The following is a 27,730-nucleotide window of genomic DNA, read 5'->3' as shown; positions in this document are numbered from 1 at the left end:
GGCTTGCCCCCAGAGCCGGTGATGCACGAGAGAGCAAGGTCCAAGTCACAGTGTCTCCTAGGACCTGGCCTGGGAAGTCACAGAGCATCGTGGAACGTTCTGCAGCAGCCCACTGGTCATGCACTGCTCAGTGTGGGAGGAGACCACGTGGGATGTGGCCAGCCCTCCCAGGAATGATAAGGTGATAAACACCTAAAGCAAATTGCGACAGTGAAAATGAGTAGGCATAGAACTGACCAGAGATCTTTCAAAGGAATGTTTGGTTTCCAAATGGCTACAGAAAGAGCAGGAGGAAGAAGTCTTAAATAACCCGGGTTTTGTATTTGGAAAATGGAAGTAGCGCTACTTAGCAATGGGGGGAACAGAAAGCAGCTGGGTGAAAGGGAACAAATTCAGCTTCATTCATGCTGACTGAGAGATGCAGTGGAATCCCCAAGAAAAGGGTCAGCTTTAAGGGCCAGAGAGTAAATAATAGGCTTGGTCACCTCACAGGGTCTCTGCCGCATCCTCTTCTGTGTGGGGGGCTTTACTTACAACCCTTTAAAAACGCAAAAATTTTCCTTAGCTCATAGGCAAGAGTCTGCCAACCCCTGCCCTAAGCAAGCTGTCCTATAATAATACAAGACAAGCACAGATCACAATGAGCAGTCAAGTCTAGAAATCCCAATTAGTCCCGAGTTAGGACTCATGAATGTCCTCCCACTTGCCTCTTTTACCATTAACAGTTAACACTTAAGAGTGATTATAAAAGTTAAAAAAAAGGGGCGCCTGGGTGGCTCAGTGGGTTAAGCCTCTGCCTTCAGCTCAGGTCATGATCCCTGGGTCCTGGGATAGAGCCCCGCATCAGGCTCTCTGCTCAGCAGGGAGCCTGCTTCCCCACTCCACCCCCTGCCTGCCTCTCTGCCTACTTGTGATCTCTGTCAAATAAATAAGTAAAATCTTAAAAAAAAAAAAAAAAGTTAAAATATATGCATGACAAAAAAAGGATGTTCCACTAAGGAGGCCCAGGGTTCCCAATTCCAGCTCCCTCGCAGTGGTGCCTCCCAGGGGACAGCCAGCGCCAGCAGTTAATGGTGACGCCATTGGCCAAGGTGCCACCAGGCTGCACTGAGGCGCTGCCCATCCGCTCCCTGCTTCCATCCTTTGAGATGGTATAGGCGTCTGCGTTTTCTGATGAGGAAACTGCAGCTCGGTTGTCCCACACTGGCCCAGATGTACCACTGCATACCTATAAATCTGACAGCTGGCACACAAAGGGTACCTGTCTCAGCTTCCAAGTCACCCAAATAAGTAACCCTGCTCCTTCTTGGGACCCTGAAGTGAACAGAACCTATGAGCACCTGTTCTAAACACGCCGGGCATTCCCTAAGGCTCAGCCATAAGGAGAGAGCTGCTAGGGAAGAGACTTCTGGGGTGAAAAGATGAAGTTCACAACAGAAACACCCAGCAATTAACTCCTATATCAAAGCATGCCTAACCCTTCCTTAAAGTGAGCACAGAAAATGCCGGAGGCAAGCAGGCATCTACTCTTTAGGAGCCAAAAAAACACCAGCTCAAATCAGATACAGTTTTTAATTGCTGGTTCTAATGCCAAATGGGCGGAACAGTCTTCAAAGAATATGTAGTACAAGCACTCTTCTACAAAGAGGGAAACTGTTTCCAGAGAGCACCTGGCTCTGCTTCTGGAGGAACCTTCTAGAACTAGCTACTTAACCAGAAGGCAGGACCAATGCAAACACCATAGGTTGGCCTGTGTGCCCACAGTGCTCTAGAAAGCCCAGCTTCCAGAGGAAACAGCATCCCAGGAACTTCTACTGTAGCTGAAGAGTAGACACAGTAACTAGTGTGTTCAAATTTATTCCTACCGAACTCAAGGGCCACAGTAACAGGGATGGATATACCACTGGAAACGGAGAAAAGGCAGCAGGATTCTGGATTTATTTCTATGCTTGGGCAATAAAATAAGTGAATAATATGACATCATCGAAATAACTAGTTTCTCCCCATAGTCCTTTCTCTTCTAAAAACGAAACCGGTTGGTTTAGTTAAAACATCAATAAGGGAAAAAGTACCCTATTTCATGTTCAGAAACTAAAAGGAAACAGGGATGCTTTATGTTATGCATATAATTAAAAACCCATATCTAAAAAAAAAAAAAACATATCTTAAGTTAAATCTAAGGTCTGTGGTCAGCAGAAGATAAAGTCTGGTCAGTGGAGTCAGCGCGCTCGCAGAACAGCGTTCCAGCTGCGGAATGTCAGCAAACGGCAGCCCGCGCGCGGTGGGGGGCGCGCACGGCGGACCGGACTCTCCTGCGTTTGTGATCGCCGCAAACTCAGGATCATAGCCCCCGAGAAACTTCTATGTGAACGCTGGGAGAAAGCCATTCCCTTTCACACTCTGATATTCTGGCTTCTGGGGAAAGGATATTAGAGATTTAATTTCTTGTTTATTAAACAAAACTTTACATCCAAAAAAAAAAAAAAAAAAAAGGTGAGGATGAAGGTGAAGGTAAGCTATAAGCCAAGATGTGGCAAATTTGCTTCCTTTGCCAGAGTCCCTTTTCTAAATGTCTCTAGGCATGCACTAATCACGGAGGCTCCCTCCGACAGATCAGGTGGGGAGCGAGCGCGCAGACCCCTGCTGGGAGGAGGGGGTGGGGTGCGTGGCGGTGGGGGGAGGTGGTGATCGCCTTGCACCTGCTGCTGGGCCTGCTCCTCCGGTCCTGGGCGCCGCGGGGGCTTCACGCTCTGGCGCAGGCAGGGGCTGCCAGGCCCTCCAACTCCGTGTTAAGTCGGCCGATCACCCACTCCAAGGCCTCGCGACCCTGCCGAGAGAACAGCATTGAGGACCTCCCGGGGTGCGCGCACCTGCCCGCTGAGACGAAGCCCACCGTGTTAGGGTCCCACCGCGCTTCTCTTCAAAAGCTCCTGCCAGAGAGGGCATCCAGGAAATGAGGCCCCTCGGAGGGCTGGGGGAACCTACAGAACAGGAACGCAACAGCCGCGTGGAGAGATTATTTGTTGTGAAGCAACACTGTATGATTAAAGGTGACCTTTCACCTATTTTCTCAAATTCAAAAGCGAGGTTTAATTTCCCAAGGTTCTGCCACCCAGCTTGCATGATATGCTATCATACGACCTTCGTTTTTGTGCTGAGTTCCAAACAGAGCCGCACAAATCAATCCAGAATCCATTCCCACGCCAAAATCAAAGTTATACGGCCAAACTATTTCATACTGAAGAACTCTGAAAATAACCACTACCACAGTCTTGACTATCTGAATTTTTGTTTGTTTGTTTGTTTGTTTTTGTTTTGTTTTCTTTATAACGGAAGGCAGAGGAGAATGAAAAATCCGACAGGTGTGTATGCTTATTTGGAGGACACTCTCAACCCACCAAAGCCTGGAAGTGGCTGAGTAACTGACATTTACATACCCTTGCCTTAAAAATGCAGTCTTCCTCCAGAAGGACACTGGGGGGTCCCCTGCACACGCTAGCCATTTCGAGGAGTCAAAACAATCTACCTTTCCTGATAACTCTTAGCCCTGCTTCACAATGTGCTTTCCCAGATCACAAATTTCCGGGTTCCCCTCTAGAACAGAACCCCCTCCAGGGCAGTTTTTAGACCATGACCTCCACGAGGAGGAACAGAGCTACCTAGTAGTCCAGTGGTGAGGCTGTCAGGAGAGAAAGGGTTCAGTGTCAAGGTCGCTTGAGGGGGCAGAGTGCGGTTTGCAGAATGACAGGTGTTCTACCCTGCACCCACTGCCTTTGTAAATCCAGGGCTGATCTACAAGGAGCCCCTAGATCCCGCAGGAATTAAGACTTCAGTGCTACACAGCTAAATCTCAAGAGGAAAGTTTTTCAGGTGATGTTGCTTAGAGAAAAAAGACAGGCACAAAAGAGTATATACAGTACAGTTCTGTCTGTGTTTAATAAAAGAAAAGAAAAAAATACATAACTTGCATTTGCACAAAACACTTCTGGAAGCCTTTGTAAAAATCAGGAATTAAACGGCAAATGCCAGGCTCTCCTCCCTTGAAGGAGGAGCTTTTTACTCTTCAACAGAGTCCTGTGCTGTTGGTTTTGTTTTGTTGTTTTTTTTTTTTAACCATAAAAATGGACTGCTTTTATGTATTTTTGGAAAGAATATTGTTTACAAAAGCCAACAGAACTCTGATTTCAAGATGGTGGGGGAAAACCTTTGGCCTTCTGTCCATAAAACCATCAGGAATACAAAAGAAACAAAATTCAGAACCCACGGAGTCAGCATCGTCATTGGGCCACCACAAGAAGGTGGAAAGCAGAGGTGCGGGCTGTGAGGCGGTGGAGGGGGTTCTGACACAAGCCATTCAGAGCCCCGAGGTGTCCAGAGAGAGGGGACACATGGGAGGGAACCGCAGGGGTTCCTAGGCTCTTAGACCCCGGCTGACCCTGCCCCCAGAGGTTGAGAAGTCTTGTTGGAAGAAATGGAACCACTCCAGAGAAAAAGTCATTGGCTGTCAAGGAAAAAGCCAAGGAAAACCTCCATTGTCACCCTGCAGTGAAGCCTAGCCGTCGTTGGCGGGGACCTCATTCCCCACCTGCCCCTCGGCTTGTGTGTCAAGTATGTCAGGAAGAAAGACAGCTCCCATGCGAAGGGGCACGGAGGAGACACCCAGAGGCAGCAGAAGGCTCCTCTTCACATCTACTTCTGCAGAGAGAGGAGGGAAGATACTAAACTGTGAGGCAAGAATAGGACGCCATAAAGAACATGAGAGACCGAGAAATTAAAAGGACAGTTGCCCAAATAAAAATGAGTGAAGTTATTGGAAGATAAAGTCCAGGAAATCTCCCCAAATTCTCCCCTGTTCATTCCTCCCCTCTCCTCTTGGCAACAACCAGCCTGCTCTCCGTCTATATGGACAGTCCATTATAGACATCACACATACATGGAAGCATACAGTAAATGGTCTTTTCATGTCTGGGTTCTTTTATTTTGCATAATGTCTTAGCAATTCTTGCATGTTGTAATGTGTATCCTTACTTCATTCTTTTTATGGCTGAATAATATTCCAATGTCTATATGGACCACTTTTTTTTATCCATTTATCAGCAGAAAGACACTTGAGTTTCTACCTTTTGGCTTTTGTGAGGAGTGCTTCTGTGAACATTCGTGTACAAGAATTTGTGTACTTGTTTTCAATCCTTTTGTGTATAAAAGTAGGGAGTGGAGTTGCTATACCATGTTACATTTGCATCGGTATGAACAAAGGTTCCAATTTCTCCATATCTTTGCCAATGCTTGCTTTCCATTTAGTTGATTATAGCCAGCCTACTGTCTTCTGCCTCCTCTAATCTGCTATGGACTCCCTCTAGTGCATTTATTATCTCAGTTACTGAGTTCTTCATCTTTAGCTGCTTTTTTTTCCAGTCTCTTTGTTGAGGGTCGCACTGAGATTCTCCACCCTCTCCTCAAGTCCGGTGAGTATCTTTATGTTCACCATTTTGAATTATTTATCAGACATGTCTCTTATTTCCATTTATTTGGCTCTTGTGCTGTGATTTCGTCCTGTTCTTGATTTGGGACATATTTCTCTGTCTCCTCATATTGTCTGTGTTTGCTTCTAGGGGTAGGAAAGTCTGCTACATCTCTTGATCTTTAAAGTAGGGGCCTTATGAAGAAGAGGACTGTGTTGTCATGCAGCACAATGCTTCCTGTTCCCCAGAACCAGGCACTTCTGGGATGTCTCCTGTGTGGGCTGTGTGTGTCCTACTGTTGTCCTTGAGATGCACTTGCATTTGCCTTCAGTTCAATCATCTGCAATGGCTCCCTTTGCCTGCTGTGGGTCTGGAGCCACTACTGGGCAGTATCCGCAGTCTGGTCAGATGCCTGCCTTCAGCCCTCTGCCTGGGTGTCCCACCAAACTGCAGGGTGCTCTTCCTATGCTGCCCTCGGAGAGGCTTTGGCTGGAAGGTTTTCAGTTATTGATTCAATGTCTTTAACTGTCATAGACCTATTGAGAGTCCATTTTTTCTTAAATCCATCTTGGTCATTTGTGTGTTTCTAGTAGTTCGTCACATATAGGTCATCTACTTTGCTTTAGAGTTGTTCACAGTATTCTCTTATATCTTTTTATTTCTGTAAGATCTATAGTAATGCCTCACTTTCATTTCTGATATATTTATTTTGAATCCTCTTTTTATTCTTGGTCAGTCTAAAAGTTTGTAAACTTTGTTGACCTTTTCAATGTAACCACTTTGATTTAAATAATTCTTTTTCTATTCTCTGTTGATTTCATCTCTAATCTTTTTCATTTCTTTCCTTCTGCAAGCCATGGGTTTAGTCTGTTCTTCATTTTCTAGGTCCTTCAAGTCAGGTTAATGATTTGAGGACTTTTCTCTTTTTTTTTTTAAGTTTTTTTTAAAAAATTTATTTTTATTTGACAGACAGAGATCACAAGAAGGCAGTGAGGCAGGCAGAGAGAGATGGGGGAAGCAGGCTCCCCACTGAGCAGAGAGCCCGATGCGGGACTCAATCCTAGGACCCTGGGACCATGACCTGAGCTGAAGGCAGAGGCTTTAACCCACTGAGCCACCCAGGCACCCCTCTTTTCTCTTTTTTAATGTAGGTATTTGCAACTATGAATTTCCCTCTGATCACTGAATCCCGTAAGTTTTCATATGTTGTGTTTTCACTTTCATTCACCTCAAAATGTTCTAAGTTCATTTATAATTTCTTCTTTAACAAATTAATTTAATTTGTTGTTAGAAACATAATTAAAAAATTCCATATATTTCTGAATTTTCCATTTATCTTATACTGTTGATTTCTAATTTCACTTCATTGGGGTAACAAAAGATACTTGGTATGACTTCAGTCTTCTTAAATGTATCAAGACTTGGTGTTTGGCCTAACACGTGGTTTATCCCGGAGAATAACCCAGGTGCTCTTGAGAAAAACGTGTATTCTTCTGTTGGATGAAGTGTTCTATGGATGTCTGTTAAGTCAAGTTGGTTTATGGTGTTGTTCTTGTCCTCCATTTCCTTACTGATCTTCTGTCTAGATGTCCTATCCATTGGTGAAAGTGGATCCCTGAAGTCTCCAGCTATTATTGCAGAAATTGTCTTTCTCCTTTTGTTCTGTTAATGTTTGCTTTATATATTTGGGGGCACTGTAACTTTGTGTGTAAATGGTTATAACTTTTGTCATCTTGACGAATTGACCCCCTCATTGATGTATAATGTCCTTGTTTGTCTCTTGTAACAATTTTTTTTAATATAATGAGTTTTTTTTTTAAAGGTTTTATTTGTTTATTTGACAGACAGAGACCACAAGCAGGCAGAGAGGCAGGCAGAGAGAGAGAGGAAGGAAAGCAGGCTCCCTGCTGAGCAGAGAGCCCAATGCAGGGCTCGATCCCAGGACCCTGGGATCATGACCCAAGCCGAAGGCAGTGTCCCAACCCACTGAGCCACCCAGGCGCCCCTCTTGTAACAATTTTTTATCAAAAGTAGATGTTGTCTGATATTAGTATGGCCACCCCAGCTCTCTTAGTTTTCTTTACATGGAATATCTTTTTTCATCCTCTCACATTCAACCCTTTGAATCTAAAGGGAGTCTCTGGTAGACAGCATATATAGTAGGATCATCTTTTTTTCATCTATTCTCCCAAACTCTGTGCTTTAACTGGTTTGTTTAATCTATTCATCTTTAAAGTAAGTAATGCTAAAGAAACACTAACTTCTTACTCTGTGCATTGATTTCTATGAGTTTTATAATTCTCTGTTCCTGGACTCTTTCCAGCCTCATCTGTTGTGTTTGATTGATTTTTAAAAATTTTTATTTCTTTTTACTTATTTATCTTTTTAGTGTACCATTCTGATTCCTCTTATTCCTTTCTGGGTCTGTTTTGATTATTTTCTTACTGCTTATCCTGGTAATAATTAATATCTTAAATTCAGAAAATATCTAATTTGAACTGATGTCAATTTAGCTTCAATAATGTGGGTTCTCCAGAGAAACAGAACCAATAAAATGTGTACATATAGACAGAGATTTATTTTAAGTAATTGGCTGACATAATTATGGAGGCTGGCAAGTCCAAAATCTGCAGGGTAGGTTAATCAAGATTCATTAAGTGCTCCCCTGCTTGAAGCATTTTATTAAAATCCACAGTTCTATAAAAGTTGATTTTGTCATTTTTATGCCAGCTTATTGGTTGTTTCAGTGGAGGGACCAATTCTGGGAGTACCTGCCTCTACCATTTTCCATGATGTTACTATTAATATTTTTTTAACTTTTAATTTTGAAATTATAATAGATTCACAGGAAGCTGCAAATATAGTACAGGAATGTCCCATGTAACCCTTACCCACTGCCCCCAATAATATCTTGCATAATTATAGTACAATATCAAAATGAGGGATTTAACATGTACAGTGCAGCACAATGAATTTTTTTAAAGTTCGCTTCAAACAAGGCTTAGCTGCATGAAATTTCACAACATCAATGATAAAGAAATCCTAATAGCTTTCAGAGAGAGAAAAAAGTCACATACAGAGGACCAATAATCTAAGTGGAAAACAAGAGAACAATGCCTTCAAAATTCTGAGTGGAAGGTGTTTTTTTTTTAAGAATTACATGTCCAACTATGCCATGAATGAAGTATGAGAATAGAAGAGACATTTTCAGATGTGCCAAGTCTTAGAAGCCATGATGAGATGTTGTTTTCCATCCTATGACAGGGAAGAGAAAAGGGAAGGTAAGGAAGCAAGGAAACAAGAGTTTCAGGAGAGGAGAATGTCAAAGAAATGTCCAGAAATTCCCAGGGAAAGGGATGACAGCCATATGGCTGCTTGGTCAGAGAGTAAGGCCTGCCTTCCAGAAAGGAAGGTGCCAGAGAAACTGGGAGGCGGTGCGCTGCCCAAAAAGACTGACCTGTGGAAGATGACATCACGAGGTACTGCAGAGAGCAAGTAAGAGTATGGAAGGACTCAGCCAGAGATCTTTAAAAAATAAAACTAAGAGGTGCCTGGGTGGCTCAGTGGGTTGAGCCACTGCCTTCGGCTCAGGTCATGATCTCAGGGTCCTGGGATCAAGTCCCGCATCGGGCTCTCTGCTCAGCAGGGGGCCTGCTTCCCTTCCTTTCTCTCTGCCTGCCTCTCTGCCTACTCTGTGATTTCTGTCAAATAAATAAATAAAATCTTTAAAAAAAATAAAATAAAATAAAACTAAATACATGAAAAGAATAAGACAATTACTATTATCACCAAGGGGGAAAAAGTTGTATAAGAAAGAAAATGCAATTATGGCTTGGTAATAAGCAATAGCTATGTATTTGTGTTTTCAGAATTATGGAAACTCTGAATGTGCTTTCAACCATAAACAATGTAGCTATTTTGAGGGAATGGAGCAGAGAGAAAGAGATGAGAGAGATAAAATAATACTTTACCAAACAGGTAAATAATATCTAGATAATGTCTAAAATTGGCAAATCAAGGGGCTCCTGGTTAAGTGTCTGCTCCTGGTTAAGTGTCAGGTCATGGTCCAGGGTCCTGGGATGGAGCCCTATGTCAGGTTCCCCACTCAGCGGGGAGTCTGCTTCTCCCTCTGCCTCTGCCTGTGTTTCCCCCTGCTTGTGCTCTCTCTGTCAAATAAATAAATTATATATTCAATAAAATAAAATAAAATTGACAAATCAAGAAATAGCAGAATATGTTTACTTATTTAGAAATCTAGTGGTAAAAGCCAAAAACTACCAAAAGAGTTGAGTGTCCCCTCAGAAGGGTAGAAATGAGCTTTGCAGAGCGAGTAAGGGGAGAGGGTTATCTTACCATAAATCTTTTAACTCCTTTTTACCAGGAGCTATAAGCATAAAATATTCAGATGAAAATATAAATGAATATCATTTCATTTTGGATTAGAAATACTATTATCAAACAAAAAACACTATCTAAAAAAATAACGGTAGAACACAGTTCTACTCATCCCTAATGGAGAAGGCCTTCTCTAAAGTTTTTAGAATTCAAAGCAGATGGAAAGATTTTACACTCTGCCTGTGAAAACGGGAAAGTTAAAATTCCCACCCGGAAGTACCTTAAAGCTGACAGGACACCTCGAGCTCACAAGCACTTTTGCCACCATCCCATCTCAGTGGCCCCGATGCATGAGCCTCCCCACGGACGTGTCGGGATGGTGACAAGTAATATAAGCCTTCAGCCCCAGGGGGTCGCTGGTCCCAGAGCCCAGGACAAGCCAGCCACAGCCTGAGGGCAGGGTGCTTTGCTCTCTTGACCAAAGTCAACCATGTGATGGGAGAGCTCACGGTGCTGTCACCACACGTATCACTGTGGGGGTGGACGGCCCTATTCCGGCATGTGCAGACCTGCCCTAACAGTGGTGAGGAGGATGCACGGCGTCGCCTCTGACGTGACAGATGGTGGCCAGAGATGTGTGAAGAGACTGACAGTGCAGACAGTTGGCCAAGGGGCGTGGGAGGGAAACAGGGGGTCATCAGGAAAGAGCAAAGTTGTTTAGTAAGCTCCCAAGGGTCAGCAGAAAATTGCTAGACGCTGCCGTCCAGAGGAAAACAGACAAGGCATAAGAGCAGTCTAACAACACCGGCCCGGGGGCGGCTGGCCTGTGGCAGCAGTGGCGTGGCAGCTTTGTGGCCCTCGTCCTCCTCCTGCTAGCGGTCTTCCCTTCTTTGGGTCTCAGTCTGCAACAGACAGGCCTCTTGTCTTGAGAGGTCACAGCCAAAGAGCCCAGTGGAGGCTGTGACTAGGCAAGTGGCAGATTCCAGCAGATTCCACACCTCTCCCAGACAGGGCGAACCATACTCAAGGCTCGCTTATTTCTTCCTTTCCTTCTTCCTTCCTTTTTCCCTCTTGTTCTTTCGTTCTTTCTTCTTTGATTTTTTGGATGAGGCATCTGATTAAAGATTGAGGCAGTTTAGCTCTAGTTTGTGAGGGAACAGAATGTGACAGAGTCCACAGCTCGGAGGGACACAGCATACATGCCACACTGCCCACACACACACTATGCTCACCAGGCTGGCTCTCTACGTGCAGTCACCTTAGTGGTGCCTCCATGGAAGAAGAGAGAGCCAGCAGCAGATCATGACCTTGGGTTCAAGGTGAAGGTCTCTGGCCAACTTAAGCTTCAGCAGGAAGTTCTTAAAGGAGCCTGAAACACACGTTTCTGTTTGCTGACTGAGGCACAGCGTGTGTACACACATGCTGCAGACAGACAGACAGACCAACTGTGGGAAGCGGAGCCCAGAGCAGCTCAGTATGGAAGGTCAACAGGGTGAGGGTTTCAAGGCAGGAGTATAAGGATTCCCTAAACAGAGGGAAGCAGGAAATGCTCTGACTTTCCTATGAAGTGTGAAGATGGCTGCTGACCAATTAAGCGTCAAATCCCTTTCCGGTAGTCCAGCCACTGGTGGCCTGGGAAACCAAGGAATGTTTGCAAAGCTCAAGAAGATGCTAGAAATTGCTTCTGCCACTAAAAGAAAAGTGCCAGTAGCAGTCATGTGGCTGGGTGCTGGCGCTGATGCAAGGCCACAGGGCATTCTTTGTAAGAACATGTGCAAATATTCAGATCCTACCCAAAACGAAAAATTCCTCCCATTGGATCGGTCTGGGACTACTCGCGACAGCCTCTTTACTGATGCTGCAGTAATTCTAGGAAACATTTAAGCAAGCAGGTGCTGAGAACAGCCTGGGAGAAGCTGGACTGCCTCTCTTAGAGACCAGATAACAAATCTGGATACCCAAGTCTCCCTGGGAAACAAATCCTGCCGTGAAACAAGGAGATGAATTAGGAAGAGGATGAACTCATGGCCGTTTCCATTTCAGAAGATACTAAGGAGCCGAGGGCTGGAGACACATGCAGCTAGACCTCGGAACACCCCACGCCAGCCACCATGCACACGGTTGTTAGCAAGAAGCTAAATTCTCTACGGGGTTAAAGAGCACTGTAGTTACCACTGTTGGTCATAGGGTGCAGGTGCAGACCCCGTTAGCTCACGGCGCGCTCAGAATTCTCAATTATCCACTCAATAGCAGCCCACCCCTGGAGCAACACAGAAAGAGTTCAACACGGTGTAAGAAATGCGGCTTCTCTCCCGGCAGACAGCAGGTCTCGGCCTGCGTTCGAAATGGCACCAGGAAAGCGCTACGGTTTTAAAGGAGACACAGTGGTCACAGTTCCCGAACAATCTTCACTGCAGAGGGCAGTTTCACAAGCTCAGAAATCAGGTAGTACGTATTCTGCCCGAAATCCTCACACCGGCTGGGGCTGTCCCCACACGGGCACCCATCAGCGGCACTGTCCCCTCCTGAGTGCTGGACTAGGGGGCGACCTCGCAGCCTCCTCACGGGTTCATCCCACCCAAATCCCCGGATGACCCGCTGCCCCTTCTCCCCCTTCTCCCCCTTCTCCTGAGGGTGCTGTCCAATGGGAACACAGCCACAGGGGAGGAAGTGATTGTCTGGCAGGGCTTCAACACAGCAACTCCTAACATGAAGTGAAATAAAAGACTTTTCCTTTGGCCCTGCTGAGTTTCCCCTAACTCTTCTCATAAGAGGCCTCGGAGTGGCTTTGGCCTCGCCAAGTAGTCCCTGCCGCCTGTAATTTACTTTTCCAGCAAAACATTTTGGGCACCTGCCCTAGGCAGACCCTGGACACACAAAAGTGAGTGAGGTTCTGACTCCTCCCAAGAGGCTCGCAGTGTGGACATGAGGCGGGCAGCTCTGGGCCCTGTCTTCCCCTGCCTCCCCCGAACTGAGCTGAGCGACTGCCAACATTGCTCAAATTTGGATTTTTCTTGAAAACAGGGCAGGCCAGCTCTTCTCTCGGTGCCGAGGCTAAACGCAAACTGTCAGTAGTTTTCCCGTTAAATCGTGACAGGCATGGTAGGCACCCCCACTGGTCCCCAGAATGGAGACTTACTTCTGATCAAAACAAACCAGGAGAGAGGAGGGAAGGAGAGGTCAGCTGGGAAGACATCAGCCTGGGAGGGAAGCTCAGATGAGATCCAAAGGCCTTGCTCTGGCCAGTGATGTTACCTGGAACTTGTGGAACAGCTTCCACAGCTTCCAAGCCCCTTCCATCAGCTCTGCTGGGGAGGAGAGCAAGCCGGACTCTGTAAGCAGCATCTGCCTCACTCAGGCAGCCCTCCAGCTAGGGACGTGGGGAGGATGGCCTCCTGGGATCCAACCCTTCTCCTCACCTCCACAAAGCTTACTTCCCACAGAGGGGAGGCACAGAGACAGCAGCTAAGTCCAGGGGAGCTTGGCGGATGGGAGGCCCAGCCTAGGCCCCTCAGTGCCTACTCAGTGGGAAAGGACAGCACCTGAAACGCCTGTCTGACCAGGTTCACATGTAGGGTTTGTCCTGGGCACTGAGCCTGTGCTGTGTCAGCTCTTTGAAGCGGTAGTTCCCTCTGCTGGATTTCCATTCCACGTTCACGCAACACTTCCCCTGCCCCCCAGGCCTGGGCCAGCCTTCCCTGCTGCAGGTTTTGAACGTAACCGTGGAAAATGCGGTGATATCCCAGGCTCATTGGCGACCAAGGATGCAGCACTGGGTAGGACTTACAGGACGACACATTTCACCCCCTCAATCTGGCACTTAGCACCCGGAGTGCACACGGGGCCGGGCCTGAGCGCCGTACCTTCTTTGCATTGGATGATATGGTATTGGCCATCAGACTTTCCAGATAGCTGCCCAAGCTGATCCCCTTCACGGTGATGATGGCTTCTTGTGTGAGCACCGTCCTAAACAAGAGCAGCAAGTAAGCGGGCTGCGTGGCCCTCACAGAGGAGAGGCCCCAGCCCACCCTGACCTTGGAGTTCAACATGTCAATCCCAGGATGTAGGAGCTTACATTTCCGGGTCCTCCGGATGGGGTGTGTACACCAGCCTCTCGTTCACTGACACCAGGTTTGTGAGTGTGATCTTGAAACAAAAAATGGCTTTAGGTTCTATTTCTCTTGCATTTCTTCCCAAACCATCTGCCCAGACCCCTCCATCCCCAGATCAGCTCACTGAAACCAGAACAGAAGAAACATCCAGCCACCCCCTTCCCTCGCCAGGGCAGGGGGACACCACCGTAAGTCCCAGGGAAACCTGAAGTCCTGGCCGCACCTTCTGGTGACCATCACCTGTCCTCCACACCCAAACCTAAGTCTGGCCTGGTCTTCAAGTCCCTTCCAAACCGCCAAACCAACAGCAGTCATACAAAAGCAAAATCCTTCTGGATTAGCCTCCAGGTAAATGAGCACAAAGCTACTGAGAGCATTTTTATAGAATAGGATTTTATAAAAATAAACCATGTTTCTAGCCCATGCATTTTTCCCCAACATATTTTTTGAATGTGCAGTGGGCTGATACAAATTTTTTTGAATGAGAGAGGAGTGAAGGGGAAAAGGTGCTTTTAAAATTACTGTTAGAAAATAAAATAAAATAAAATAAAATTATTGTTAAAAATCACCTCTGCTGTTGGAAGTCAGGATAGTGGTTATATGGAGGTTGAGGTGGAGGTGCCCCCCAAAAGGGAGTGCAAGGGGAGCCCTGAGGCTGGTCACACCCTGTCTCTGATCTGTCTGCTGGTTACAAAGGTATGTTCACTTTGTGACAATTCATTATATGCATTTTTTCCACACATTTATTATACTGAAATAAAAAGGTAAATAAAATACTGCTAAGTAAGTTCAGCCTTTCCATTAAAAATTAAAGATTCCCTTAGACCAAAGGTGGGCTGGGAAAAAAAAAAAAAAACTAAATGAAGACATTACTACCCACCATGCCCAGAAAAACCAAGCACCTTCCACATCTTAGGCCATTGCTTACATTGGTGGAACAAAGTTCCATTTTCTTCTCTACTGGATCCACAACAGAATGTTCTTTGATGTATGTCAAAGTCCTACTGGTCCCCAAAATCTAAAAAACAAAGCAAAGCTAGCATAGTCACACGTCAAAAGTTTTATTCTGTAGCATCAAACATGAATTTCATTTACTAATTAAGTCCTTTATCTATTCAACAAAAGATGCCACTGGGGACGCAGCCATGGACCTCCCCACACAGCTCCTTGGGTACCTCTGTCCCAGCAGTGGAGGCCAGCATGGGTCCAATGAATGAATTCAGGTAGAGGTGAATGTGGGACAGTAATAAATGCCTTGACAGAAGAGAAAACGGCGAGGAGCAGGAAGTGTAGGGAAGCCCCTCTGCGGGGTGGTGGAACCACAGAGGGAGAGGCACCAGGCAGGGTCCTGGGGTCAGCAGACTTGGCTGCAGATGACGCCTCCTGGGCTCTGACCCATGGGCTGAGCTCCCCGCACGGTGAGAGGCAGGCATGGCAGGGGAGGGAGAAGGTGGGCTCACTGGGCTGTTGGGCCCGCATCAGGGCTGGGAATCTGTGTTGAGAAGAGAGCAGGGGTCAGGTCGGGCAGGAGGAAATTGTGCTTGGATTTACATTTTCAATGACTTCCCTTGATGGTTCTGCAGAAGAGACTTGTCAGGGACCGACTGTGTCCCCCAAAGTTCATATATTGACCTCCTGACCCCTGGCATCTCAGAATGTGAGTGTATTTGAAATAGGGCCTTTGGAGAAGTAATTCAGTTGAAATGCGGGTCATTAGGGTGAACTCTACCCTAGTCTGAGCAGTGTCCTCATAGGAAGGAGAGATTAGGACACACAGAGGGAGACAGCAGGGCTGCGTGAGGCAAAGCACCACCACCCACAGACACAGCTAGAGGGCATCAGCTGCCAGCCAAGGAGAGAGGCTAGATGGGACCCCTCCCCTAAGGTCCTCAGGGAAATCAACCCCGCCAGGACCTTGATCTTGGACCTCCAACTTCCGGAGCTGTAAGGAAAAAGATGTCTGCTGGAGCCCCCCAGTCTGTGGCATCTGGCTAGGGCGGCCCCGAGGGACACAGGGCCGAGAAGCGCTGCAGGAACGGACTCGATGCTGATGGGGCCAGGGCCGAGCGTGAGGAACCCAGGCCACATACCCCGGAGATGGAAACTAAAGGAAGTTTACAGAGAAACAAACGATCTCGCAGGCTTCTCTGAAGTCCTGGGTGCGTGCTCTCAGGAGAGGCTGTCACCTCCTGCGGATGGGGACTACCAGGCAGATGCGGGTGCAGCGGGGACAACCTGGGTGCAAGCAGGCGACGCAGGTAGAGCCTGGGCTGGGCAACGAGGGTGCACCCAGGCCACGCGGGTGTAGCCTGGGCATGCGCGGGAGCGGGCCGTCGCGGGTGCGGCGGGGCGCTGCGGTACAGGGACAGGGGCACGCCGGGCAAGGTGGGGGCAGCAGGACAATGCGGGTGTCGCCGGGGCACGCAGTGGCGCGCTCACCGCTTTCACGAAGCCGGGCAGACCCCACTCGGTGCTGAGGAGGCGATGGCTGTGTAGCCGGCCCCGGCCGTCCACACTGCGCTCTAGCACGTCAACTCCCACGACACAGGGGTTCATCGGATTCGGGTACTTCCTCATGGCAGCTTTGATGACGGTGTCCCATGGGTGGCTGGTGGGAAAAACATAATCATCCGGAGTGAGCAGGCAATCCCTCCGTTTGTAAGCCCGAGCCGCACGGGGCCGCCAGGGGTGCTGTGGCCCACGGAGTGACATGAAGATCAACGTTAATGCTCTCATTAAGTGTTTTTTAAATTTCGTTTTTAATTAAAGGTATAGTCGAACCAATCTATCTGAGGACCCAGCTCCACACCCAGATCCAGGACACTGCGATCCTTCTGGGCTGACCAGTGGCCATCCGAAGGCTTCGCCGGGTAGGACTCGTGAGACACTGGGGACACAGACGTCTCAGGCTGTTGGCAGCCATGCTCAGTGTGTCTGCATTCCCAGCCCAGGTGCTGCACTCACAGGCCACCCCAGCACTGGGGTCTTGCCTGAGCCACTTCCCTCCCTCCACTCAGGACCTTCCTGTCCACTTCTCCCATCACCCCACCCCCCGCACTCTCCCAGTCCCTAAAGAGGCAGCACCCTTTCCTTTGGGGCTTCAGGGTGGAGAGACATGTCTCCCCATCCCCCGCTTCTCACCTGCCCCTGCCATGGTAGGGGCGGAACACTGGGGAGCGGGAGTTTGTTTGCCTCTGTGCCTGCACTATTGTGGTGCATGAAGGCTTGGCTGTGACTTCCACTTGGGCTGCATTACCTAGCTGACCACCTCGACACCTGGAGCTCAACGCTATGACCGTACAGTAAGGCGCCTGCCTTATGTGTGTCTAGAACAGGCTACTGATCCCAGCTAATGATGCTCTACTGAGAACCGGCTGATCCGTGAGCAACAGTGGTTTGAACTGCATGGGGCCACTTACATGTGGATTTTTTTTTTTCCAATAAATACAGAATAGTCCTGTGGATGTATTTCCTTATGATTTTCTCTCTCTCTTTTTTTAAAGCTTTATTTATTTATTTGAGTGAGGAGAGCACAACCCTGGTGGGAGGGGCAGAGGGAAAGAGAGAGAGAATTGCAAGCAGACTCCCCAGTGAGTGCAAAGCCCCATGAGGGGCTCGAGTTCATGTCCGAGATCATGACAGATCAAAGTATACTACTTCCTATCAAGAGTCTATATGTCCTATGGTACCTATTAAGAGTATCCCCTTTTACTTTCAAAGGCATCCCAATTTGGATGACAAGTTATGTATTAATCCTGAAAATAAGGAGAGAGAACTCAAGGAAGATGCCCAGGTTTCTGGCTTGAACAACTGTGTGGATAGTTGGGCCATTTACTGAAAGGGAATTTTTTTTTTTTTTTTAAGATTTTGTTCATTTGAGAGAGAGAAAACATGAGCAGGGGGAGGGGCAATATACATATATATCTATATCTATATCTAGAATGGCAAAAGGAGAGGGAGGAGTAGGCTCTCTGCTGAGCAGGGAGCCTGACGTGGGGCTTGATCCCAGAACCCTGAGATCATGACCTGAGCCTAAGTCAGATGCTTAACCAACTGAGCCACCCAGGCGTCCCTGAAAGGATATTTTTAAACAAAATACAATTTTCAGCTGCACAGGGGGTCAGCGCTCCTAATCCCCCACATTATTCAAAGGTGGACTGCACTTTGCCCCATCTGTGAAGTGGTATGTGACGTGAAGTAGCCAACATATTTTTTTTTTCTGATTATAAAAAGTTGTCCAAAATATGTATGAAAATAAAAGCACCCACAAGTCCACTACCCAGAGATGACCCCAAGCTGTTTGGGAGTCCCCGAAGGTGTTCCAGCTCTCTCTGAAGCTTCTCCTGCAGGCCATTGCCCCACTTTCTCTGGGCCTGAGCCCTTGAGGTGGGGGGATGGACACGTTTGTCCCTGTTTTGTGTCCCACTATCAGAGAGGTCCCAAAGCACGTTCACGACCGCCCAGTGCTTCTTTAGTGCTTGGTTAGGCTCAGAACCCTACGGCTGTCCACAGGGAGTCAGAGGTGCCCCTTTAGGTTTTCAGTGTGGATCCCCCCACCCCAAGTGCTTCTTCCCCTAATTCTTCCTTCCCCAGGATGTGTGTGCTCCCAGGAAGCATCCGAGCGCCGGGGAGAGAAGAGTATGTCAACGACACCATCATTTTTGCAGTTGTACCCGTCAAGTTTAAACAGCATGTATAGACACAGCCCAGAGTCAAGACCTAGACACATGTGGCACACCAACGCATGCACGCACACACCTTACAAAAATTAAACTGGAATCATGCTCAGACCATACTCAGACACTGCTTTTTATATTTAACTGATGATGAACATCTTCCTATATCATGAATCTATTTCCAGAAATCTGATTATGAAGAGCTACACAACAGGTCATCCTAGAGGTATTTATATGGAACTAGTTCCCTGTAATAGGTTACTTCGATTGCTCCCAATTTTGCTCTATAAAATAAAGACAGTAGCAAACATTTGTGTATACTGACCTTTTACATATCTAATTTTTCTTTATGATTAATTCCTAGAAATGAAATTACGAAGTCAAATATCAAAGATTATGAACAGATGGGCTGGTTTTGTTCCGTATTTGCCATCCTTTTAAAGTATCAGTTACCGACCATTAATTTACTTTATGCTTATAAAACTCTGTCCTCTGTCAAAAAATTTGTAGCAGGGCCCGCTCTAGAACCGGGTCTCCCAGGCCCCTGCCCTCTGTTTTTTCCATTATGTTCCTGATCTAAAATCTCCTCTTTTAAACAAAGAAATGCTTTTTCAAACCATGGAATCGTGTCACTGAGTTGACCTGTTCACCAGCTTTAACAAAGAGCAATGAAGACACAGAGATGTGGTTACACCTGATTGCTCAGGAGGACCCAGAGTGCAGCCTTCTTTTCTGAGGAAGAACTGTCAGGGACACGGTCGATCCATGATCTAGGGAACGGGGCAGAAGCTGGAGATGCTTGAGAGCAGCAAGGGACTGAGTTACACGGGGGCCTTCTCACTGAAATACTCTGCAAGCATTGCAGGCTAAGGTCCTAAGAGTAGTTCCCACAAAAATCACTACTTTAAGCAGAATAGGCTGTGCCTCCTAAAATTACTTAAAACTAGCAAAAAGTTGAAGTATTTGTATGAAGTGTATCTTACACAATAATCTTTCTTATATAGAGAAACCTGACATCTTTCTACTGATGATTTAAACTAAATACAAGCCACTTAAAACAATCACATAATAAATAATTCTACTGATTACAGCAGGAGGGCCATGTAAGTTAATATAGACATCAACAGATTCAAGAAGTAACATTTTTTTAAAATAAGGGTTAAATACAGTAAGTCAGTATCATACACTTCTTGGTTAAAGGAAATACCCTAGTAGTCATTGCAAAAATGGCAAACTCTGGTAATATCAAGTGTTGGAAAAAAGGGGGAGACTGAGCTGTGGATGGTAAATTGGCTCAAGGCCTGGGAGATGCTAAGAGGGCCGGTACCCTTGTGTTAGGGCTTGTGTGCCAGTGTCTGGCATAGGCAGACCAGGAACTGGCTGAAGTTCATTCTGAGAGGTGCGGTCCCGGCTATGTCTGTGACTCACAGTGACCATGATGGAATGGGAATCCATCCCCGGGGTGGGGGTGGGGGGCTGCCTCGGAGCACAGCACTGCTGCAGAAGCACCAGACATCACCCCTGCGGCACCTGGCCCTGCAGCCCAGGAGGTGGTGGGATTCAGTCCACCTGGCACACTGGGGAGTGGAAAGGAGTAACAAAGGCATCTCTCTATGCACAGCCAGGGTGTCAGAAAGATGAAGTGGGATGAAATCATAGGATGCCTGGGATTTGCCTAAAATAACCCAGGGGGAAGGAGCGGTGGGTAGGGACACGTGAAGCCAGCCGGGCTGTGAGAGGGTGACTGTCAACGTGGGAGATGGCAGTGGACTCTCACTATTCTCAGCTCTCCATTTTTGCATACTTTTAAAAATTTCCATAACAAGCTTTAAAAAAAAAAAGAAAGCTGCCCCAAGCAAGGCAAAGCGTTCCTGCACCCACCCGAAGCAACTCTAGGTCCAGACCAGCAGTTCTCAGCCTATGGTCCATACCTGGAGGATTCCCAGGCCCTTTCCAGAGGTCTGCCAGGCCCAAACTGCCTCAGTGTTACTGAGACATGACTTGCCTTTTAGACAATATTGACCTTTTACCCCAATGCTGCAAAAGCAACAGAGGGTAAAGTTGGGGGGCTCTTCCCATGAATGCAGGCCCTGACCCCAAACCGCACTTGGTGTCAAGGCTCACTGCTGTTCACTCAGGAAAATAATGCCAGTGTCTCTTAAAAAAAATCCATTATGAAATAGCAAGACTATTAATTTTATATTTAGACCCTTAAGTACTCCTCCATTAATACTCTGAGCAAGAGAGCGGGGTGCACAGGAAGCTGACCGGCTGCACTTTGAGGTTCAAGTGGCTGGGGGAGCACCAGGCAGCTGGTGGGTGGTGGGGCCCAGCCAAGCTGCGGCTCTCCAGCTCAACCCACCACGTCTACATGAAACAACAGAAGGACGGACTTTGCTCATTCAGACTTAGGTATGTGGCCGGCATATTCTCCAAAATGAACACAGGGAGCCTATCCCTTCAAGAACAACTGATCGTTATTTGCTGCCAAAGAGAACATTTGAGCTTTTGATCACAAATTGGAATTTTAGAAAACTTGTATCCTCTGCCAGGAGCCTGATGACAGCCCCATACTGCCAACCTGATGAACCCATATGTTCCAAGTGACTGGTGCGGGATGTCACAGGGAGAGACCCACTCATGTTCAAGGCAGGCTGACGACACTGGTCATTCTGCTTTCAGATCTTCCATTGCAACGAGCTTCAGAAACCACTTGTCTTGTTACAGAAGCAAATTACTTAAAGCAGCCACAATCACTTAAAAGGCTATTAAAATACCAAACGGGTTTTATTCATAGAGTGAGGCTGGGTTTTATTTGTATATTTGAATCAAAACAACAGATTGTAAAACACTGGTGCAGAAGCAGACAGGAGGAGCAAGCTATCTTCTGTTACGCCAGAAATTAGCAAAAAAAAAAATAATAAAAAAATAAAACAGCACCCCTCTTCCTACTAATTTTTGTGCTTTTGGAAAATACAGGTTTGTTTTTTAATAAAAATGTTACTTATATGAATGGAGTGGGTTTATCATTATTATTTTGAGTGAATTGATAAATATTTTTAAACATATCCATTTTAATTTCTAATATGGTAAATAGTGGTAGGTAGAACCCACATAAAAACTGCCTGGGGCACCCAGTATTTTCTAAGAGTATTAAGATGTCCTGAGGCTGAAGGGTTTGAGAATTGCTGGCCTAAGTGGGCCCCTGATTAAAGGGACTGGAAACGTATACAGGAGTGATCACTGCAGTATGATATGGGAAAAAGGGGGAAACGTTATATCCCTTCAATAAGAGAAAGGATAAGCTGTGACATAGTTATACAATGGAATATCATGCAGCTATAGGATACACACACACAATCTCAAAAACATACTGTGTGAAGAGAAATGGTCAAAAGATCTGTACCAAGTGATACCGTTGATTTCCATTTTAAGACAACAAATGCCATTATGTATTGCTTATGGAATAACACACACACACACACACACAGACACACAGGTAGTCCGACAGACCTTGAGAAGGATGATACCCACCAAGTTCATAATTTTGCCTGTGGGGAGAGAGGGAACAGCACTCTTGTCTGTAATGTTCAATTTCTCTTATTTAAAAGAAATGGTGGGTAGGTCCTTTTCCCTGCTCTTGGCTGGAAAGCAAGCCTGCTGGAGTACATATCTCCGCCAAAGCTCCTGACTTCCCTGAGATGGTTATCACTTTTTAGATACCGGTAGCTGCTGGAATCCAAGGAGTGTATGACCTTGATGTTGCCAGCCAATCTTGTGTTGACTGTTAGGAAAGATCTTGTTCTAGGCCTACCTGAAACCTTGGTCAATGCTGTGAGGATGAAATTTATAAACCTGTTTAATTTTTAACATCCCTTTCTATATTTTTATATTTCAATCCTATATTTTTCATTACTATTTAAACTACATTGAACCCCATCTAGGTAACACACATGCTGATTCCGATGGCTTTCCCAGAGGGCTCTCCATTTCCATGGCTGTGTTCATACTGCTCTCAGCTATGCCCCACTCCAGGCCCTGGGGTTTCTTTCTTTCTCTCTTTCTTTCTAAGATTTATTTGTTTTAGAGAGAGAGGGAGAGAGAATAAGAGGGAGAGGAAGGGAGATTCCCAGGCTGACTCTGCAACAAGCACAAAGCCAGATGTGGGGCTCGATCTCATGACCCTGAGATCATGACTGAGTTGAAACCAAGAGTTGGGCGCTTAGGCAACTGTGCCACCCAGGCACCCCTGGGTCCTGGGGTTTCTTCAGGATGTGGACACAAGAGGAAAACTTGATAAATGCCAAAGCTTTTGTGCCTGATTATCTCTTGCCTTTCAAGAGTATGTTTATGAAACTCCAATCAACGAGTCACCTGTCAGCACCACAAATATATAAAAAGTAAACAAGTATAAAAAGGAAAAGAAAGGTTTATAATCCCCGAAGGGGAGGGTGGATCAGTGATTTTAAGGACTAAGCAAACGGAAACTCATTAATAAAGCCTAGCTAGAAAGCCAGGCTTCCAATTTCATACTGTCCTACAGAGGGCCTGTTGTCACAGAATAACACCTCACTCGCCACCTGTCTGCCACAAAGGCCTACCTACCACCGTCCTCAGCCACGTTTGCCAATATGAAGTTCAAAAATCAACAGCAGTTGTTCAAAAACCAATGGCAGATGGTCAGCACCTAGTCCACAGCAACTTGGGGGCCTCCTGGGATTCTTTTGGTGGACAGCTGCCCTCATTCTGGAAGGGCACCCGGTTTCCTTGAGATTCCTCACCCCCTCACTGAGCACCTACTGTATGTCAGGCACCAGAAGAGTATCAGCGACACAAAATGAATAAGGTAAGGAATGAAGGACTGATGCAGGATGCCATACCAATGAACCTCAAAAAAATGTGCCGAGTAAAGGAAGCCAGACACAAATGACCACATATTGTATTACGACTTCTAGGTGAAATTTCTGGAAAAGGCAAATCTATAGAAACAGCAGCTTAGTGGTTGCCTGGGGCTGGGAATGAGTGGCGGGTGCCTGGGAATGGGAATGAGGAATGGGAATGGGAATAGTCTTTGTAGCATGATGGAAATATTCTGAAACCAGACTATGGTGATGGTTGTACAACTCTGTAAATTGACTAAGAATTGTTGAATCATACACTTTATGAGGGTGAAGTTTATCAACAGTGACTTTCCATAGCTGACCATTCACTTCTGCTTGTCAACCAACATTTCAAGAACTTTTAGGGCAGTCCTTCTCAGGTGTTCAGGGAGAACACTAAGCCCCACTGCCTGGGCACACAGTTTCAATGATTTAACGTCTTCCCTCTGCATTCGGATGGTGCCGGTTATCTCCAAAATTGAGAAAAGAATCTCTGGAGTCATTCTCACTGGGGTTTTCACCGGATCTCTCAGGGAAGCCCAGTTGAGAAAGACTGCAGACCATACAAAAATCAACACTCAAAATGAATCTCATAAACTCTAAAGATTTCATTAGAAATAATTTCAGAGGTTTTAAACCACTCGATAAAGTTTTATTGTAATAATTTTACATAAAAAGGCCAAAGGATGACAATTTCACTTCACGCAGTTTTGTTTTGTTTTCCCCAAAACAAAATGCTTCTCCAAGTGGGATCAAGGAATCTTTAAAATCTGTGTTCCTTTAAAAAATCTTAAAGGATAATTGTATAGTGTCACATACCAAAGTGACTTAGAAGATACCATTTAGGTCACGAGGGTACTCTTAGAACAGTTCGTTTTCCATGCTGGCTTGAAGGCCTTCCATGCCCACAAGTGCATTCAGGATGAAAGACCCCCCCACAAGCCTTCTCCACATTTGGCTTCCTGCCGAGCTCACAGCTTAGAGTCTGGGTTCAATGGCACAGCACAATCTCAGCAGAGGACCGGGCCCGCTCCCCAGGCCCCTGTTCTCCCTAGGATACCGCGCGCCCTGCCCCAAAGAGCGCATGGTACAGGCGAGATCGGGCCTGCTCCTGGGTGGGCTGAGGAAAGAAGGCTGTCACTTTCCGAGGCCCCCTCCCCGCCGCGTCCCCCCGCCCCCGGGCCTCCGAGTACACCAGCGCGCCCCGCCGCCCAGCGCACTCGCCGGCCCGCGCCGTCCGGCCTCATTCGGGTGGCTGAGATCCGTCCCCGCGCCTCGGCCCTCCGCCAGCCCCCCAGGGAAAGGCCGCCCCCGGCCCCCGAGCTGCGACAATCCCACCACCGGCCTCCGTCAGTCAGGCGGCCCCTCCATCAGACAGACTGCACCACTCCGCCGGCTCTCTACCTAACGACGCCCTAGAAAGGACAGAGCCTGCCCCCTCTTTTTAGGATGCCAGGGCCGCGGTCTGGGAGCGGCCAGCGCGGGGCTGGGCGGGCTCGGCGAGGGCCCGGTCTGGGGTCCAGCCGTTCCTCGGCCGCCGCGGGGGCAGGAGCAGGCGCCGGTCCGGACCCCACCGTGGCCCGCCGCCCGACCTCACCCGAACACGTGCTCCGAGCTCCAGATCTTCATCGCCGCCGGCCGCCGGCCGCAGGGCGCGGGCTACCGGCTCGGACTCCGCGCGCCTGCTGTGGCGCGCCCGGCTCCTCCCTCCCGGCGCGTGGGGGGCGGGACGGGGGCGGGGCGCGCGCGGCAGGGGCGGGGCGCGGTGGGGCTGGGCGGGGCCGGGCGCTCTCGGGCACCGCCCCGCTTGCCTGTCACTTGGCCACGAGGGTTGTGGCAGCTAAAAATAGGGATGCGGGACTCGGCTGTGGCCGCGGATGGGGGATCTGCGCTACGGCAGGGAGATGCGGGGACAGCACCGGCTGAAAATGCAGGGATGGAAGGTGAGGCGCTAATGCTCATCGTTCAGGTTGTCCAAATTGTAACAAAGCGCTCTCCAGCCAGCCTGGTTTTTACTGTTGGTTAAGTATAAAGAAAAACAAAATCTGCCAGACCCCCCAAAAACTCCCCAAGGGAAGAGAAGAGGAAGAAAACAGTTGAGGGCGGTCCCCTAAAGATATTGCAGAGACAGCAAGAAATCTCGCGCTTTTATGTGGACAAGGAAGGTGCGACACCTACATCATGGTCTCAAGTTAGAGGACTGGACAGACATTTTTTCACTCAGAGTTCACCCTAAATTTACCTGGTAATTAGAGTGACTGTTTTGTTTGCTAATTGTCTTTATCCAAAGCTGCAATAGAATTCTCATGTGGTACCATAGAAGGTGGGTTTGAAGTCAAGTTCTCCTGGAAATAAAGTTAACATTTCAGAGAGATGGCTCCCAGGACCTTGAGAAAGAACGTTTCTGGTTTAGAACTGGCAAAAGGCCTATTTAACTTTTTTTTTTTCCTTTTTTTTTTTTCTATTTAGCTTTTTAAAAAATATTTACACTCATCTCCAAAAGGACAAAGAATTTACAAGTTTTCTAGAGTAAATGATCTTTAAGAAAGGAAAGGAGAGGCTCTTTTCCTTTTACACCATGGAAAAATCAATTTTTTCCTTTTTAGATTTGTATTTACTCTGCACTACCACAACCAAAGTCCAGGTGCAAAGAAGCAGGTGCTTGTTTTGTGAAGAAGAGAAACCTGCCCCAAATGTGATGGGGTGTGAGGGCAGGGGACCTCATCTGGCCTGCTACGGAATCCCAGCACTTAGCACAACACTTGGCACTGACTGGGCATCTGGGACACGTTTGTGCCATAAGCCAGTGAAGTGGAAAGAGCTCATGGAACCAGTCAGAAGACGTAGGTAGGCTATCATCTACTCACATGGACCTTTACCATCTATATGTCTTTAACCTTACAGTAATCTTCCAAAGTTGATACCACTGTGCCTGCTTTATAGATGAGTAAACTGAGGTTCCAGGCAGTAGAAAAGCTCTCTTGGTGTTCACACACTAAGGGATGGAGCTAAAAACCAGCACGGGCCATTGCCAGGCCTTACCTTGGCATCCTGAAAAGAGGAGCAGGTTCTGTCCTTTCTAGGGGCAGTTAGGTAGAGAGCCCACAGAGCAATGCTGTCTGTTTGATAGATGGGCCGCCCAGCTGATGAGGCCCATGGTGGAACTGCTGAAGCAGGGGGCCGGGGGCAGGTTTTCCTCTGCGGGTTCATGGAGGGCTGAGCTGCTAACAGACCTCAGGGAGCCATATAAGACTGGACAGTGGGGGGTTGCACGATTCCCACTCACACCTGTGCTACATAATTACAATTATGATCAGACCCATTGTGGAATACTTCCTATGTGCTCAGCACTAGGAATCTAGGTGCTGTTATTTTGGTTTTTAAAAAGCGTCATCATTTACAATCAGCATTTTCTGCAAATGCATGCGGACCGTGAGGCTTAAGGAATGGGGCCAGATGAATTAGAACACACTGTAAGGAAGACAGCTCCTGCAGGTTGTTCCAGGTCTGAGAGGGATGAACTGCTGAGTTTGCATCTCACTGTGTGAGAAAGTTAAAACCCTAACCAGGTGAAACGTTGGTACAGAGAGCTGCTGTGTAGTGATGAAGCCGGGTAACTGAGAAGAAGGAAGAAACAGGACCACCTTCCTTCCGGGACAGCGCTGCACAGCCTCACAGCCACCTGCCCTGGCCCAGCCCTCAGGTCGCCGGGGGACACACAGCTGTGGGTTCTCAGGCGGTCACGCCCAGCTCAGGTGATATCCGGTTTGTGCAGCTCCCTTCTTCTGATTACATCACAGCCTACGCACACCTCCCTCTGAGACTCACCATCACGTATAATGATCCCGTGTGGTTTACTGCCTCTCCCACCGGGCCAAAACACCTTTTGAGATCAGATATTAAGTTATCCTTATTCTTGGTATTTCCAGAATCAGAAACATAGTAGGTACACAATGAATCAATAATTGTTGAGCAACCAATGAAAGTCACATCCCTGCTTGAAGCCCTATCCTGATACCTCCGTTTTTGGTCAAGGACTACACTTTCCTTCCCTCTGTGAGCAGCAGCTACAGGACCTGGGAACCTCTTAGAGATGGAGACCCCGGGCCCCACCCTCAGCCCCGCCATACCATAGCCGGGGGCCAATGGGGACAGGCATTTGCCGTTTAGCAAGTTCTCCCAGGGATTCTGACGCCAACAGAGACCAACAGCCTCAGATCCTCCTTGCCCAATCTGCCAGCAGGATTGGGCAAAGTGCTTCCTTG

The 27,730-nt window shown here is 47.3% G+C and overlaps 1 protein-coding gene across 4 annotated transcripts; it reads right to left on the bottom strand.

Annotated features, from left to right (window-relative positions):
• Window positions 1-1,558: 1,558 nt before the first annotated feature.
• Window positions 1,559-25,185, bottom strand: PRELID3A (PRELI domain containing 3A). 4 transcript variants are annotated; one of them, XM_032310761.1, is made up of 6 exons: window positions 25,063-25,185; window positions 16,349-16,517; window positions 14,838-14,927; window positions 13,873-13,943; window positions 13,661-13,763; window positions 1,559-2,827 (listed from the first exon to the last, which is right to left on the bottom strand). In XM_032310761.1, the coding sequence occupies exons 1-6, from the start codon at window positions 25,092-25,094 to the stop codon at window positions 2,744-2,746; spliced, it is 549 nt and encodes a 182-aa protein (XP_032166652.1). In that variant the 5' UTR covers window positions 25,095-25,185; the 3' UTR covers window positions 1,559-2,743. The 4 variants fall into 4 exon arrangements, with proteins under 4 accessions (XP_032166652.1, XP_032166651.1, XP_032166650.1 ...); XM_032310760.1 differs by lacking the exon at window positions 25,063-25,185 and having other exon boundaries at window positions 1,559-2,415; window positions 2,700-2,827; window positions 16,349-17,327; XM_032310762.1 differs by lacking the exon at window positions 1,559-2,827 and adding an exon at window positions 9,685-12,057.
• Window positions 25,186-27,730: the final 2,545 nt, after the last annotated feature.

This window comes from Mustela erminea, chromosome 13, assembly GCF_009829155.1.
Source record: "Mustela erminea isolate mMusErm1 chromosome 13, mMusErm1.Pri, whole genome shotgun sequence".
Classification (NCBI taxonomy): Eukaryota; Metazoa; Chordata; class Mammalia; order Carnivora; family Mustelidae; genus Mustela; species Mustela erminea.
Note: the sequence above shows the minus strand (reverse complement) of the source record. Positions and strands in the feature narration are given on the sequence as shown.

Coding starts and splice junctions, on each gene's coding strand:
- PRELID3A (XM_032310760.1), bottom strand. CDS start 16,645: ATGAGAGCATTAACGTTGATCTTCATGTCACTCCGTGGGCCACAGCAC. Junction 13,944..14,837: donor TGGAACTTTGTTCCACCAAT/GTAAGCAATGGC, acceptor TTTTGTTTCAAG/ATCACACTCACAAACCTGGT. Junction 13,764..13,872: donor CATCCGGAGGACCCGGAAAT/GTAAGCTCCTAC, acceptor GCTCTTGTTTAG/GACGGTGCTCACACAAGAAG.